General features: G+C 38.9%; 1 protein-coding gene across 11 annotated transcripts in view; it reads right to left on the bottom strand.

The window, feature by feature from the left end:
- Nucleotides 1-17862, bottom strand: part of adgrb1a (adhesion G protein-coupled receptor B1a) — a 215461-nt gene that overhangs the window by 15242 nt on the left and 182357 nt on the right. For 7 of the 11 annotated variants that reach the window (XM_085290572.1, XM_085290565.1, XM_085290567.1 and 4 more), the window contains 3 exons: nucleotides 16212-16297; nucleotides 7092-7190; nucleotides 718-889 (listed from right to left, as the gene is read on the bottom strand). In XM_085290572.1, coding sequence (XP_085146698.1) covers nucleotides 718-889; nucleotides 7092-7190; nucleotides 16212-16297 — 357 coding nt within the window. Of the gene's footprint in view, nucleotides 1-717; nucleotides 890-7091; nucleotides 7191-13415; nucleotides 13476-16211; nucleotides 16298-17862 lie in introns of all 11 variants that reach the window. The other 4 variants (XM_085290570.1, XM_085290574.1, XM_085290573.1 and 1 more) reach the window with 3 other exon arrangements.

Below are 17862 nucleotides of genomic sequence, written 5' to 3'. Positions count from 1 at the left end.
GATTAACACTTCTATTTTTGAAAGCATTGTTTGATAACATCATTTTTTCTCACCTGCCTAAAACTTTCGTCTTTTAAACATATACAGTACTGTGTAGAGGCTTTTAATGAATAAAGACGACAGGCTCGAGCGGATCTGACTCCACATTGGCTTAAGTGGGGTCAGTTTAGGATTCCCAGATAATAAAGTATACATCATACAGTTTGTCACATTTCAGCTATCAAACACTCTTTGATAAACTCTCCATGAGAGATGCCTTACAGGTTTTTCATTTTGTGAGAAATGACAATATAACTTACCTGCTTTTATTATGAAAGGGATAATTTTTTACACATTTCATACGTACGTTTGTATAAAAGCGAATGACGCTTTACTCTAAATGAGTCGAAACCAACATTTATGAGTCCATGTCTTGTTAAATAATCTAAATTCATCTTTCGGGGCTAGCATGGTCACATCTCTTAAATGTTCACTATCCAATGGGAAAATTTAAGTCAATGAGACTCAAGCAGACCCTAGTGGACTTGGAAAGTATCACCACACCTGACTGAGATGACATCCAGAATTGTATAATATGGTAGCTTGCTGTAGCTCAACATATTAAATCAACACATCACCCACTACAGTGGTAGTAGTCAGCAAAGAATCTCAGCTGGAAGTACTAGACAGGACGCACAACTACAAACAAAACAATAGGGTAGCGTTCCTATAATATACCTCTCTGCGAAGGATGCAGTGAACCATGACAATGACAAAGCCTTCCAGTGAATCAAACACAGCAAAAAGGATCTGGAAGAGCGCAGAACGCCGGTCGGTGATGGCCAGGACAGCTGACATCCACGTGAGAGCCAAGAGTGGCAATACCACACAGGAGCTCCACAGTGACGCCCTACAGAATGGAAGGGGAACTGTAGTCAAGAACAGTACAACCCAAACTTTGTGAAGGCAGGACTACAGTGATTCCTAGCCATTGCATTCTAAGATAGTTAGAATTATTAGCTGATTTTATATTCAATGCCCTATAAAACACACACACACACACACACACACACACACACACACACACACACACACACACACACACACACACACACACACACACACACAAAAACAAGGTTAAACTGATTTCTTTTGCTCAACTGGACCTGTTCACCCTGTTAGCATAGTGTTAGCCTACAACTCTAAACATGCACTAATACAGAACATCAAACAAATAATTATGTTACCAACGCAAACAAAAACATACATCCATTATTTGCTGATATATATGTTTTTAACTCACATATATTACATGCATGTATGTTTAAGATGATTCAGTCAAACCATAAAGGATCTAGTGCCACAGGAAAGAGAGGGAGGGAGGTGAGCAGTGGGGGGAAAAAAACAAGTGTAATGAGGCTGAAACAGAATGCAGACAAACAGAAGAGGCAGAGCAGAGGAGGACAGACAGAGAAAGAGAGAGAGAGTCTGAAGAAGTGTTATCCCCTGACTCTTTCCATTTTTCTAATGCAAATACTGATAATAAACTAGCACAATAACTACTGGGAACGACTGTACCCGCAATGAATGTGGTGAAACAGTCTTTCATTCAGATCCTCCAAATGAAGATAATTAAGCAGGCTAACTTTTAATTACAAACTATCCCAGAGGTGGAAAAAAAAGCACTGAAGACTAAGTCAGACTAAACTAAACGTCTGCTCCAAGTTGCAATTCACACCCACTTTCTCTTTTTAAATTATTTTTAAGCTGTTGTCAACAATGCTTCATATATTGTAGGTCTTTCATATTCAATTGATATCCAGAGACTGAGCTTACAGTAAACATTACTGAATAAAATGAATAAAAAATATTTTCAACTTGTTCTGATATTGATTATTGATGTGTCAGACTTATTTTAAATAGACGTATTAACATGGATTAAAAAAAATAAATATCTGATTTCGCTGCAGTTAATACCACTAGCTAATGTCTCCCATAGCCGCCTTGTAGATCTGGTTAGGGTGTAATATTTACACCTTTGGCATACCAAATGTCCTATAACAGAAAAACTAGAGCAAAAATGTGTGATTTGAAAGATTAACTCTTCTAGCTTGCGAAACTATGTTTTATTAGCATGTGGCTGAAATGCAAATAAGTAGGTTTTTTTTCTGACAGATTTTTACTTTTACATCCTACATTTTAAACAAATATCTACACCCCACATAGCAAGGAGGTCTGGCCCGAATCTGGTATCAAGCTGGCACTGCTGGCTGACTTCTGGCATGACAAGACGTATGTCATCCAGATATGGGCCAGGCCTGGCATAGATGGCACTGTCTATGTGATGGCATGCAATATCTGGCTCGATTGCAGTTTGGTTTATGTGGCCAGGCCCATGGAAAACAGGTCTGGCCGTGATCCGGCATCAAGCTGGCACTTCTGACTGACTGCTGTCATGGCAGGGTGTATGTCAACCAGATGTGGGCCAGGTCTGGCAATGATGGCACTATTTATTTTCCTATTTTCCTATTTTAGCTAGAAGACCCAAATGCGATGTTGCAATACTATACTGCTATGGTAGCCAACGTTTCAAATGCAGGTTTGATAGGTTACACTTTATCCAAAACCTAGTGACGGTTTACTCATCCTTGCCAGTGGGTAGCTCAGGAAGGAGAGCAGGTCACCTTGTGATCGCAAGCTTAGTGGTTCGATCCCTGACTCCTCCAGTCTGCATGTCAAGAGTGTGAATGTGTATGAATGTAATTAGGAAGCACTCAGTTTAGAGAAAGTGTGGGATTGGGTGAATGTGGCATGCTGTATAGAGCATTTGAGCAATCCGGGAGACTAGGAAAGCATTGTATAAGAGTCCGTCCATTCACTGTCTGAGCAGAGTTTCGTCATGTTACTTTTGCACTATTATGTTCCGGCATATATTGTTATTACATGGCTTGATTAAGGTACACATTAGGCTGACATCTGGGGCCAGAGCTGAAACTGTTCTGGGCCAGCACACGGCCAGCAGTGTGTCTACAACTGGCCCGTGGCTGCACACAACTTACACATGGCCCACATACCGCAAAGAATGACAGCCCTTTGGTGGCCACAGACGGGCCAGCACAGGACCACCAGTATGTCTGCAACTGGCCTTGTGCTGGCCCATGTGTGGGCCACCTCTGGCAAACCAAATCTGGGCCACCAAAGGGCCGTCATTCTTTTTGGTAAGTGGGCCATGTGTAAGCACATTGTGTGGGCCAGATCCAGGCCATACCAATTTTGGGACTTTCCACTCCTTACAGTTTCAAAACAGTATTATTGTACAGTCAACCTTACAATGTAAAGTGCCTTGAAACAACTGTTGTGATTTGCTGCTGCATAAATAAAATTGAATAGACTTGTTACTTTTGTTTTAACGCATTTGAAAGTAAAATGTTGTGGCAGGTAACTCCAAATTCAACGTTTCTATTAGCTGAACAAAAATCAGATAAAAAACAAGCTGTTTGTGTGCAGTTTATCTCACAGTGTGTTGCTAGCTAAAGGTCCAGCTGCTGTATTTCACAGGGAGAGAAAAGAAAGAGAGCTAAGAGGTTAGATATAAAAGTAGAGACTGCTCCGTTGCATTTGACAAATTGGAAATTTAAAGCTTACATGTAAGTCCTCGTGTTTTTAAATCAAGTACTGGGCCTGTACATGTGACAATATGTTTTTTTCACATTGTGAGAGATGCTGCAAAACAAGTGTCACTGTTTCATTTAAAGGTTGCATGAAAGTCCTCTGCAGGTTAGTGCAGGATAAACAGCTTAGTTTTCTGTACTGTGATGGGTTTAGAACAGCTGATAACAGCCTGTACATTAAGAGTTATGATTCTTCCCTATGCTGAGCCATTTCAACATCCCCCATTTGCTGAATCCCACTTTAACCTCCTCCCTACTCATTTCCTGTTTAATGTAAGCAACAGAAAACAGCGATTTTTTATTTCCCTTCTTTTTCTCTGCTCATGTTCTGCTTAACAAATTCAAGATGAGAATATTTATTAGAATTTTGATTCTAATAAATATTCAGGCTAATATAAAGTTTGTATTCCCATCTACTTATATTATTTTATTATTACATTAACATAGTACAAGGTTCAGTTAGCTTTGCTAACAGCTAGTAGAAACATCATCCAAAGAGCTACTTTTTACTTTCTTACTTCAGAGTACACTTCAAAGCTGGAACGTTTTCACTTTTACTAGAGTAAGAAATTGAACCAGTACTTCAACGTTACTGAAGTTTTATTTTTTAACACTGGTATCTGTACTTCTACTTAAGTACACAATGTCTGTACCTTTGCCCCTCTGACCTCTACCCTTAAATGGTTTGCCAGTGAGAAACAAAATAACATTCAAGGAGGTGCACACTTCCTCCAAGTCATGACTAATCAATTCATTTTTACACAATCACTACAAATCATGAACAACAGTGGAATTAAGTCTCTGGTAACTTTCATTATTTACCACATATCTAAATTCTCACTAGCCACACAGTGGGTTTATTTAAAATGTTCTGTATGATCATTTTATCTCAGGATAAAATATTTCCTATTTGTCAAATGTTTTTTTGGTCAACAATTCATATTTTCTAAACTTGATATTTTGCAAAATGAAACCTGGCATCCATATTTAGAACGTAGAAAACAAAAACAAAGTACAATGATGGGAAACCCATAAATAACTGAAAAAGCATAGCTAATTTCCACCTCTGGTAATAACCTGGGCTTTGTTAAAAGCATATCACACGTTTCTTTTGTCCCATTGTGCGGAGACTTTTCCACCCTGCGAGCAGTAAACCCCTGTGCAGCATCACTGTACCACGTCAGTGTCTGCACTGGCACTTTACACTTTAAGTGAGTTCTTCTTCCCCACTGTCACCAATTGCTTTCTCAGAGCAAATACATAATATTTTAAATATTACTAATGATGAGATTTTGCATTCTATAAAATAACTATGCTATTGTGTTAATATATTTATAAACTATAAACTATCAGCTTTACTTAAGACCTAATGCTTACTTTTTTCTCTACAACAATCCAATGATAATTTACACACAGAAGTTATGAGACATTTGGTGACCAAGTGGCTGTCATTTGTAATATCCTGAAAGCAAACACTGTTTGCCTCAATGGCAGCTTTACACAATGCTAGTAATAATAATAATGACCAGCTCAAGCAGGTAGTCACCTGTAATAATTTTCAGTTAGCATGGAATATTTTGGTCAAACGTTAACGGACAAATTCCTGTACCTGTGATTACAGCCCAGGCCCGATTTTAAGTAAAGCATCTCAAAATCAGCACAGAGGCAAAAATACACATCTGGGCACTATAAGAACTTTCTGATCAAGAAAATGAAGTACTGCATTTAATCGCCTACTAGGGCTGGGCGATATGACCTAAAATTCATATCGCGATATAATTTGAAGCATGTGCTGTAACGATATATATCACGATATATTCTTTTCTTCTGTATAACGTATTTTCCACACTATAAGGCACACTTAAAATCCTTTAATTTTCTCAAAAATCGAGAGTGTGCCTTATGTATGAATTCTGGTTGTGCTTACTGACCTCGAAACGATTTGGGCGTGCAGAAATTTGTTTAAAAAATGTTTTTAGGGACAATCGCATAGCAGGATGCTATACACGGGCCAAACTTCAGTCAGGAGAACAACTGAGATTATTCATCCACAATACGAGGTTAGTTATTAATATACTGCAACAACATGGAAATAGAGCAGCTGCGAGAGAATTCAGCATTAATTAATCAATGTTATGGAAGTGGAGGAAGCGCAGTTTTTGGCTTTCCCCATATTTCAAAAGTGCTTCATCTCTTTGCTATGACTGTCGCCCGGCATAATTTGCAGATTATAATGGTTGTAGCCGCTGCGATGCTTTTGACCAAAACAGGCGCAGCTTAACGACATCATCAACATGCGCTATCGCGATAGAGCGGTATAGTCAAAATCTCTATCGTTGGCCAAATTTATATCGTTTCTATTGTATATCGTATATATCGCCCACCCCTATCACCTGCCCTCTAAATTGACAACCCAAGCCCAACAGAAATGTTTAGGAGTAGAATAAAGCAAAACCAGCCAATAACTGCTCAGCATAGAAGCTGGAAGTATGCACTGTGTCTTTTAGACTACAGGAAATGTGAATGGAGCTGGTTGAGGGAGTAAAAAACGTCCTCCTTAGCTTTGTTTAAAGTTTAGGAGGACGACTTTGTTTCAAAATCAGAATAGGCAGGTCTGTGCAAATGTATAATAATAGTTCAGTGCAAATCCCACAGAGTACTGAACATATGCTATTTTGTAATATAATGTCTCTGTCCCAATAACTAGCTGCTCAAACCTTCTCTGGGCAGCAAACCATTTAGAAGAAAGTTTGCTTAAACTTGAAGAACAAAACCAGCTTGTTTCTGACAAAAGGGTGGCCCCGAGGTCCAGTATAACATAGATGAGGATTGTGTTGAACTATAAATGTAGCAGTGTCCAAGAAATGTAGAATATAGAGCTGTAAATGAGCAAAATGGGTTTACCTTAAGCCTGTGGCTATTGGTCGTATTTCTGGATTTTAGAAAAGTGTAACAGACATACTGCAAAAAAAGAGGACAACTACCTTCCCTTTTTCTAATCAGATTCTATCAGCACAGTCTCTAAAAGCAGAAAACTATTGCCCAGGCAATAGTTACATAATGGTCAACCTAAGAACTTACAGATGACAGCAAGGCACATCCGCCCACCCACACAGACAGACAATAAATATAAGTATATGCTAATACCCCTTCAATATCTGCTTCTTTATCTCCTATTAGACAAACACACAAACACGCTTTCTCATTCTCATTCAATCGATCACATATGCAAAACTATTTACATGGGTACAGCTAACACAAGTTTGCTTTGAGTAAGAGCACATAACCCTCAAGAACAAAATCCTCCCTGCTAGTGCACGAGGGAGAAAAAAATGACAGAAGGATAAAGGACAGAGAACCAATCAAGTGAGGGAGAAGAAGGCAGGTAGAGGAGAGAACAGAGGTAAGAGGAGTTAAGGAAAAATAATTAGCAGGACTAACATGGCGTTACTGGTAGCTGTGGTGGAAACGTCAGCCGAAGAGATAACTCCGCACTTGGCACATTTGAGCGTCATATTGTACAGTGGCACTGTCATCTGACTGCAAAGTCAAATTAACACGCTGTAACATACACAAACAGATACAGATGCACCTGCACACAGACTCGCACAGATGCACGTGAGCACACATACAGCCACGCACGCACAGTGAGTCACAGTGTTCTCGCACAGTGTTCTCGCACAGTCTCTCTCTCAGGGCTATTGTACAGTTGTTGGATGGTTTTGGGTTTACCCGTGTTTGGCTGAGGGGCAGGGGAGGTGGGGCAAAGATTGCTCAATTATTAAGCATTTCCTATTAAACATAATGTCTGATTTTCCTCACAAATAACCAGCCGGTGGCATGAAGGAGTTGGCGCTCACTGGCATGCTCTCATTGTAATTCATAAAGCTTCAGTCAAATGCCAATCCTGAACAGGACTGACATCACTGCCGCTCAGACCATGATCACGTGCTGGTTTTGTGCTTGGTTTTGAGTAAACGCCAAGCCTGTATGCAAAGATGCTCTCTCTCTCCCTCTCTCACACACTCGCACAGACACACTCAAACGCACCTGGCTCCATACAATCCCTGAGTCAAGATTACATGTCAACAATGCATTCAGTATGTAACAATGATTTAAGTCATAGGTATCAAACTCTGGCCCGAAGCCATACCAAATTACTATTAGAGCTGGCCTACTGGTGTTATACAGCTAATATATATGTATTGTTTAGTATTAAGCTTTGCTTGTTCCATATTCAGTTTTTCAGCAAAACTTGTTTGAGTCCATAAGAAAAGATTCATTCTTATATCTGGACGAAGAATTTTTTTTCCCAATAAATATTAATGTTAGCCCGCAACTTTGTTCCAGCTTTGAATTTTGGCCCTCTGTGTATTTGAGTTTGACACCCCTGATTTAAGTCAACAAAAAGCTGTCTCTGTTCTCATGGCCACCCAGCCAAAATCGGAGCTACAAAGTTAATGCAAGCCAAAGTCATGTCTATTTCACATTTTGACATTTTCTTCAAAGTCTTTTATCTGAGACTGTCTGAAAATATTTCTAATGGTGTTCTCACTCAGCAATTTGCTGAGATGTCAGCATATCCTAACTTTAAGTATCATGTAAGCTTACTTACACTTACATTTGGCATGAATGCCATGGTAATTTGGGGCATTTAATGATTTCTTTGAGATGTTCTTTTTCCTGGGTGGAATGATTTGTACATCATAGATGTTTAATATTTGAAAAAGACAGAACTGGATGCACAAATATATACATACACCCCCACAAGTATCTGATTAAATGTTCTTTAACAAGTTGCACCTTGTATTTAGAAATACCAAATCCAGTTCTAAGATTTCAAGTCTTACACATGTATGTTGACCATTTCCATCAAGTTGGAGGAAACCTGTTCAGGGCTAGGCTTAAAAACACATCACTTTGTGCACATAGATTTCTCATAACAGAATGCGTGAAACAGCGTTGATGTAAAATGTTATCATTTAGTTACTGAAGGTGATAACCTAAATGGTTTGGCGGTGAATGTTAGAGGTTTTGATGTTCGCCTTTGTCTGTCTGCAGGTTTTGTCAAAAACAAAACTCTTGTTTTTGACTCAAATGTTTGGCCTCTAGACTGTCAGTGTCAAGTAAAGAAATGATTGTGTATACAGGGCTCTGAAACCAAAACCAAATGTTTACCATTGATTTTCTGGATCATTGAAGCATTGCTTGTCTTACATTTCCATTACAGCAAGTAGATATTTCTCAGTGGGCCACATTGTTTGTGCCAGAGTTATTCTCAAAAGTATCAAATGGACCCAGTGGTGGTCAAACGTGATGTTTGGGTGGATTTCTGTTTTAATTAGTTCACTTAAAGCTAGGGATGGGAATCGAGAACTGGTCCTTGTTCCCAGTAGTCAAATGCCTGCCTATTGATCCCGTTTATCAGTTCTTTGGCTGATTTCAGTTTAAGTGTCAAAGGAACAAAATAGCGACGCAGTCTAAAGCATGGATATGGACATTTATTTTTATTGCACAAAAGGACGAAATGGTAAAGTGGAAAACTGCATCCAACTGCATTATGCTGCTAACACAGCTTCGGTTGCCTTGATGCATGCTCAATCATCCAGGTAAGAAATTCCCCAAAAAGTTGATTCTATTCATCTGGACGTAGCGTTTTAAGTGGGAGAAACGTTTCATCACTCATCAAGTGACTTCTTCAGTCAGTTCTTTGAAAGCATCTGCACAGACAGCATGCTAATGCTAAGCTAGCCAAGAACGCCAGCAGCCTAACATCAACTGGTAACAAGCAGCCAGACTGCAGCCTCCTTTTCTACCTGTTCATTTGATTTGATTTGATTTGATTTGTTTCTAATCATAAAATCTGCATCACTAGTGACCGCTTTTTTATTCTGGTTGTCATCTTTGCTTTGTGCGGTCAGCTTTGTATTCTACTAACAGAAAGATCTTAGGCTACGATCACACTGCAGGTCTTAATGCTCAATACCGATTTTTTGCTCAAATCCGATTTTTTTGTCTGCTTGTTCACACTACAAATAAAATGCGACAGCAAACGTGCTCTAGTGTGCCCGCATGCGCAAAAGAAGACGTCACACACAATGCGCTCTGTTTAGACCCAGAGCAAACAATATTGCTTGACTGATGGCCCTTAATATAAAGACTTCGGATTTTACGTTTCCCAATTTTTGCTTTAAGTTATTGTGTTATTTACATAATAATGTAAATAACCTAATAATTATCCTTATTGCTGTTTTAGAGAGGAGCGGTGCTTCAAAAGATAGTTACAGATTTCTGTCAGAATCTGCAGATTATACAGTACAAATAAAATGTTCACGTTGTCTTCCCAACAGTTTCACTGACATCTACACGGGATGGCCAGGAAGCGTTCACAATGTCTTCGTGGGCGCTTCTCCGGCGCTGATAATTAGCGTCTGTCTTGTGTCAGTGACGTAAAAGACGGATTTAATGCGACATCACCGTTCAAACAGCAGTCGCTTTCTAAAACATCGAATATGTATCGGATTCAGCACCACATACGAAAGTGACCCAGATCGGATTTGAAAATATCAGATTTGTGCTGTTCACACTGTCAGACCATGATCGGATATGGGTCGCATAGGGTCAAAAAAATCGGATTTGATGCGCTTTTGCCTGCAGTGTGAATGTAGCCTTAGAGATGCGTGTCCTTATTAGGGATTTGTGTTAGTGCATGGGGTTGTAGCCTCAGATTTATATTTTTAAACGGTGATTATGAGACCGTATGTTTCAGCTATTTACTAACATGAAAGCAATGTAACGCGTAGTATAACGAATTACATTATTTTCATGAGAGTAATTAAGTAACGTACTGCATTCCTTTGAGGAAAGTGTTCTGTGCAACATTGAGTAACGACAACAACACTGGTAACAATAAAGCAGATAAATAGCATACATGCACAAACTTTTGACCCGAAGCATGCAATTAATTTACATGTATGAAGTTTTTTTTATTGCTGCTTAACAATGGTGTTGACTCTCGTAAGTGAATCAATCTGTGATATCGATAATGGAATCGGACTCACTAAAATCTTATCAATTCCCATCCCTACTTAAAGATTTTGACTCTCTACATGTATTTCTATAATTTTGCACTCAAAAAGTAAGCAAACAAATAAACAAAATAAATTTAGTTGATTTGCAGGTGTGATCACCATGAAAATACATCGCTTTGCTTTCCTCCCAAAATTCTTCTGTTTGCAGCTCTCCTACCGCTGCTGTTGCTAGACAAAGACTGACTACAATGCTTGCAATATTGACAAGTAATAACAAACTAATCTGTTGCCATATGGCCTTCTGCTAAACAACAATTAGAGCAGAGGAGCTGAGGGAATCGATTTTTGTAGCCTATGGATGCCAGGATTAAAAATCACATAATGGAAGAAATTCAATTTCAAGTTAAAGGGCAATACAGGCACTAAATGTACACTGCAGGCAGTGATATTAAAAAGCAATCAACACTTTGTGAAATACACCATTTCCCTGGTCTTAAGGATTGAGAGGCAAAAGGTGGCCATTTGGCAGGTGGGGTGACATGCACTAAGCTCAGTAAATAAATAATGTGCAGCTCACAGACAAATATTACATTAATCAGGTGGAAGGTAATCCTTTGGTCAAACATAAACCTGTCTATAGACTTTATAAGATTTCAGAGCAAATGGTAGGTTCTCAAAGCTAAATGTTCGATTAACCCTCTATTACAACCTGTAAATATACGGCCTGATGACTGAAACCATTTAATGTTCGTTAAGGAGGAAAGGAGCTCTAGCACTGATTTGATTTGGCCTCTCTTGTCTGTTGTAATTTTCTAATTGAATTACCCTTTAATTTTCAGTGGCGAGGCCCATCTGACGTTCAGGCTGACCTGTTTTGGACCTGTTTGGTGGGGACCCTGCTGTGCAATTAATCATTCTACATATTTAATTAACTTCATTAAACATGTTTTGGATTGGATGCTTGAGAAGAGTCATGTGATGGAAATGAGATTAGAACATTAGACATCCTTCTTTACTATTTTGTTCTACTCTACCAAGCAAAGAACAACAAATTTCAGAGTCACAGAATGAAAAGTTCACAAAGTAAATCAATGTATGATTTGGCATCTACACTGGACACAGCCTTGAATAAAGCAGTCCCTATAGACTCTATGCTAGAATAGTCAACCACTTTTATAGCCTGGTAATAAAGAGGTTAAAAAGACTTTCTTTCTTGATCTCTGTAAACACTTTGGCCCCGAGTTCATTGTCTCAGTCATATTTGTATAATACAAAATAAAAAATGATGGAAAAAGGTTTAGCCATGCTATTGCTCATTAGCTAACAACCTGTCACTCACAAGCGATTAGCCAATAAACAAGCAATTTCAGTCAGGCCTGCAACTTCTCATAATATCACGTTTCTTTCATACCAAGATGGCAAAATTAGAAATGTTTATCTTGAAACTCTAAAATGCAAGTTCAGAAACCGACACATAAGGTCACACTAGCTACGTCCATCTTTTCTCCAAAAATTTAAATAGATAGAAAACCCCCCAAAATAATTTACCTGTTAAGTAACAAACTTTTATGAATAAATGATGTGACATTTTTGATTGTCCAATCCAGTTATGGTCAATATAGCTATTCTTAAAAAAATAACACATAAAGACAATTTTTTAAGAAGATGGTGCCCTTACAATTAGTGCCACCTCTTGTCATGTAAGTATTTGGGTTACATGAAGACTGTTATTGTGGTTCAAGATACTCATGGTAAGTTACAAATATAATAGAATAGTACTTCAATTTCAACAGGGTAGGGTTTTCTCGAATTGAACACTTAATTTTGTCAACATCTGCAAAACTGTTACAGCACTAAACACCACAACATGTCTACTGTCAATGCCCGCCAGCAGACGTGGTTCTCATCTCTCATCTCTGATGATCTACAACCACTGAGGGAGAGAAGCGTAACACTGCCGTATTTCTTGTGCACATCATGTAGCCATACTTGTCTGACTGTATTTATGCACTCAAGTAAAGTGCAAGTATGGAAGCACACAATATGAGCCATATCTTGGAGCATGCTGATGAAAGCTCAATAGCAAAGCAAGCAAGACTAAAATTAGAATGACTCATTCCAAGGTCAAAAACGTCTGTGCTATCAAGTTTAATTGAAACATGAAATAATAACATAAATTTCTTCTACTTCTGTGATTTTGTTAGGCCACAACTAAATAGCTTAGCAAAATAGCCTGAGCGATCACTCTGAACAGATGTAACCAGATATTCATTTCTGACATTTATATTCCCAATTAAGTTCTAATAAATTCAAGACACAGTCTCACCAGTTCATGCTGTCAGTCAGGCTATGCGTTCCGCCATCAGTTACGGAATACAAAAACAGAGATAAAATCCTGACAACCATTTTAACTTGGTACACGCACACATTCTCATACTATTCAAGCATACAGAAAAGATTAATATTACCGCTATGCATTTAGCACGAGTTATTGGAAAAAAGACATTTTCTATAAAAAGCATTACAGAAACTGTCAGACTCTAAGGCACTGTGTTATTCTACCCAGCTAATGGGAGGCAGGATCAATTGGAAAATCAATAGTGAGGTGAATAGGCAGGAAATAATAGTAAGCCAATCAGAGGAGCTTGCTAGAGGATTCTGCAGGTTTGGCAATTGATAGGGCTGGTAAACCATACACTACAGAGAGGGTGGAATGGGCAGGTATTTTTTTTACCCAATCACCGATGACAAGGGAGGGGGCTTCTGAGACTGATGTGTCCCTGATTGGAGAGCCCTGAGTGAGAGAGAGGGGATTCTGTGCAAACTCAAACATGACATTTCAGACAGAATAAAAACAAGTACAGTTGAACAGAGAGATCATTGAAGAACGCAAACATGTTTTTCAGAGAGAGAAATAAAATAACATCTGAATGCACCAACATGGCCAATGGGGACAGAACAGCCTGCGAGGTAAAGGGCAGCAGGGTACATGTCTGCTCTGTGCTCTGACCAATTTTTAGAAGCTACACCATCAGTCTACTGACATTTGCCATCACTACCTACCTAGGCAAATATACTTTTTAAGTATTCATATCTTTTAAAGAAACTAAATTGTAACATTTACGTACATAACAAGATTTTTCTAAGCAGGTTTTCTGGGTTGTGGCTCTGATGCACTAAGAAACAGTCTAACATCCTGAAAAGCATGCTTATTTGCTTTAGACTGGATATAAAAGAAAGACATATTCTCTTGGTCAGAGAAACGTTGCCAATGCTAAAGTACGTTAAACCTATGTTTCTGTATGTAGCTTCAGTCTTCACTATCCAGCAGGTAGTGTCAAAGGTATTACGCCCATCTATCAGATGCAGCCTATTTTGTCAATTGACAAACCAATAGTCAGGTGATAGGACTGATATAATGCATGAACTAAAAGCAGCATTAAACATGTTAGACAACTGTACAAATGCACCTTCCAGCAACTCCAGAGCTATCATATTAACACACCGTGTCCAGCTGGACACAAAACTAGTTTGCAGTGCTTTGAAAAAGTATTTTCCTCATTTCTGATTTCTTAGTTTTTGACACCTAAATATGTCACAAATGGAGGAAACTGCAGGGAACCTTGCCATGAGTGCCTGGCCTACAAAAATTACTGTGAGAGTGATCAAGAACTCATCCTGGAGCCCAGAACAACATCTGAAGAACTGCAGGCCTCTCTTAAGGTCAGTGCTGATGACCGGACAAAATTTTGTTTGATCATCTGAAACATGTAAGTATGACAAATATGCAAAAAAAAAACAACCTTCAAAACCAGGAAGATGGCACATATTTTCTTTTCACAGCACTGTAAATCCAAGAGTTGAGTGGTGTTTGCTGAAACACCACTTAAGAAACACAAAATCTCATCCAGTGCTCATCATTCAAATTTGCACTAAAGTTTGACCTCGTCCTCTGCCTTTCGTTTGTCCTTACTAGCTGTAAGTCCACAGTCAAGTCTAATTTATATAAGTCTTCTAATTTGCATTTGAAGTTTTAGCCAGTAGCCCTGCGCCTTCCCTCCAGTATTCTTCATTGCAACATTGTAAGACATAGTGGGCTGTGTCACATCATTGAATACACATCAAATAAACGTGATACTGATGTGACAGACCATGAACCAGTTAAGGTCCAGTTACCGGAACTGGTCCATGCGAAGACGATTTCTGACACATGACACAAACAACTGTGAAGTTGCTGGAAGGTGTATTGCCCCCAGATTCCCAGAATTCCCACCCTTATGTTGGCAGTCCACACACCTAAGGTTTCTCAACAAATGCTAAAGTATATTTCCCAAAATGCTGCACTGTGTCTTTATGAACAATATCAGACGCATTTATCTGCTTATTCTACTAATTCTAATAATAATAATATTAATAAAAAATACTATATCTACTTCAAGTTATTGTAAATTTGAAATACATTTATGGTTTATTACTACTAGGTTTCATATCTTTTGCTTTGGCCAAGGGGTTTATCAGTAATGATAACAATATACACATAAAGTGTGAATGAAACACGTCTCATGGTATTTTTCCCGAAGCAAAATAAAATGAGACCAGTTTTCCATGAATTTTTCTGGCAGCTGGAAAACTCCCATGAATTGTTGGAAACTGCCACTGAGTTTGAAATCTGGCAATTGAGAAGCTTGGCATTTCACTTCATCCCTGTAGATAAAAAGCTATATCAATGCTAATCATGATAGCAGGGTGCAACCCCTGCTCCAAGTTATACCTTTCCTCAAAGAACGTGACTCTATTTGAAGGTATTCTATTAAGTTCTAAGGAGATAAAATTCAATATTATGATTTCCATGTATTGTTTTATTGGGTTCATTCAATGACTTGAATTGTCTTCACTGTTCACATTTCCATTCTTTCCAAAACTTTGATTAAAATGCCATTATCACAAACAGAAATTGTGGCCAGAGCTAGAATACAATCCCAGTCGTAATAAGCCAGCTTTCCCTTTACAGTGAGGTCTCGCTGCTTAAAGTCCCTGCTTCCCTTTACCAGAAACAACCAAACGGGTGAAAAAAAGACATGGATGGGTTTATAGAACTTCACATTAAGAGCAACACCTGCAAAGAAAGAGCAGCTGGAGGAAAATGTGACACATTTGAAACTTAAAAGGAAAGCAATGAAATGAGACATCATCTTGCTCAGTCTGTGCAGGACCAATAACCAGACAGCCTCCACATTTTATTTGTCTTCTGTCTGCAGTGTCACGTGACTCACACATGTGTGAAAACAAACAGTATATTTTCTTTTGCTTGTTCATTTAATATAATTTCAGCCAGATTTCTGAATCTTCTTTTTACTTCATCTTCTTCGGATTAAAAATGTTGTTCTCTTCAACCAATTTGCCAATGACATAATGGCCCGGGACAATTTCAGACTAGAAGCTGATAACTGCACCGGTCTCAGCCACTACCTAGAGCAATGAGGCTGGTTATAGGTCACTGTGTAAAATGGATGTGTGGTATAAGGCATACCCCGCCCTCTCCTTTAGTTTCATATCAGTAATTCCGTCTTTGGACACCAGTTTGTTAAAAACGAGAATCCCAATAACCATGTTAACCTGCCGAAGAGAAGAGGTACAAGATTAAAGCGCAGCAAAGACACTTTCATTACTTTCACTGCATGCAGCACTGCTCTGGTGATGGCAGTAATGGAAAGCAATGGTGGTGATGTTCATCATAATGAGACGATGGCAGCAGTATGCATATAAATTAGTCACATCGCACATTAGCTGTACTTACTGTAGGTTTAGCATTGCAAATACTAATTGGTACCAGGCCAAATATTAGTGTCACAAAATGAAGAATGAACGTTAAAAGAAAACTAACACAGACATTATTTTTAATTGAAATGGTACGCTAAAAAAAATACATAAAATGTGAGCTCTGCAAAATCAAAGGTGGTGGTTTTTTAATTCATACAGTCTTACTGCCTTGAACAATTGCCCTCTATAAAACTCTCTGGTACAATCCACTCCGATAGTGTTCCGGGGTGTCTGCATATTGCAGAGGTAGCTCTTTATTAGAGAAGCAGCTTGTGGAAAATAAGGACACCCAAACAAGCTGTTCACTTGTGGTGAGGAGAGGCAAATTGGGAAGTGAATCGCCGAAACTGTAGCTAATAGATTTGATTATCAAAACAAGGACGGTGTCACTGCAGTGCGCTTTCTGCTGAAGTTTGTCTGTGATTTAATTCTGGTTTGGGCCAAACACTACAGGGGGGTTAATATAGGTCAATACAACAACAGCTGTGAGAAGCTGGAAGTTTAACATCTTATAAGATTTCTACATATATACCTGATATAGCATATGAATATGATTATTAAAACTGCTATTTCTGATGCCAGTACAACTTGGCTTAATTACAGTGGCTAATTACAGTGAACTTTCCCACATTTTGTCACATTACAGCCACAAACAAGAATCAATTTTATTGGAATTCCACGTGAAAGACCAACACAAAGTGGTGCACACGTGAGAAGTGGAACGAAAATCATACATGATTCCAAACATTTTTTACAAATAAATAACTGCAAAGTGGGGTGTGTGTAATTATTCAGCCCCTGAGTCAATACTTTGTAGAACCAGCTTTTGCTGCAGTTACAGCTGCCAGTCTTTTAGGGTATGTCTCTACCAGCTTTGCACATCTACAGACTGAAATCTTTGCCCATTCTTCTTTGCAAAACAGCTCCAGCTCAGTCAGATTAGATGCACAGCGTTTGTGAACAGCAGATTTCAGATCTTGCCACAGATTCTCGATTGGATTTAGACACCAGACAGGTCAGGGATAAAGTTATTGAAAAATTTAAAGCAGGCTTAGGCTACAAAAAGATTTGCCAAGCCTTGAACATCCCACAGAGCACCGTTCAAGCGATCATTCAGAAATGGAAGGAGTATGGCACAACTGTAAACCTACCAAGACAAGGCCGTCCACCTAAACTCACAGGCCGAACAAGGAGAGCGCTGATCAGAAATGCAGCCAAGAGGCCCATGGTGACTCTGGACGAGCTGCAGAGATCTACAGCTCAGGTTGGGGAATCTGTCCATAGGACAACTATTAGTCGTGCACTGCACAAAGTTGGCCTTTATGGAAGAGTGGCAAGAAGAAAGCCGTTGTTAACAGAAA

Source organism: Mchenga conophoros, linkage group LG11, assembly GCF_057382185.1.
Source record: "Mchenga conophoros isolate Kocher_MC1m ecotype Shallow Benthic linkage group LG11, M_conophoros_male_GT1.1, whole genome shotgun sequence".
Lineage (NCBI taxonomy): Eukaryota > Metazoa > Chordata > Actinopteri > Cichliformes > Cichlidae > Mchenga > Mchenga conophoros.
Note: the sequence above shows the minus strand (reverse complement) of the source record. Positions and strands in the feature narration are given on the sequence as shown.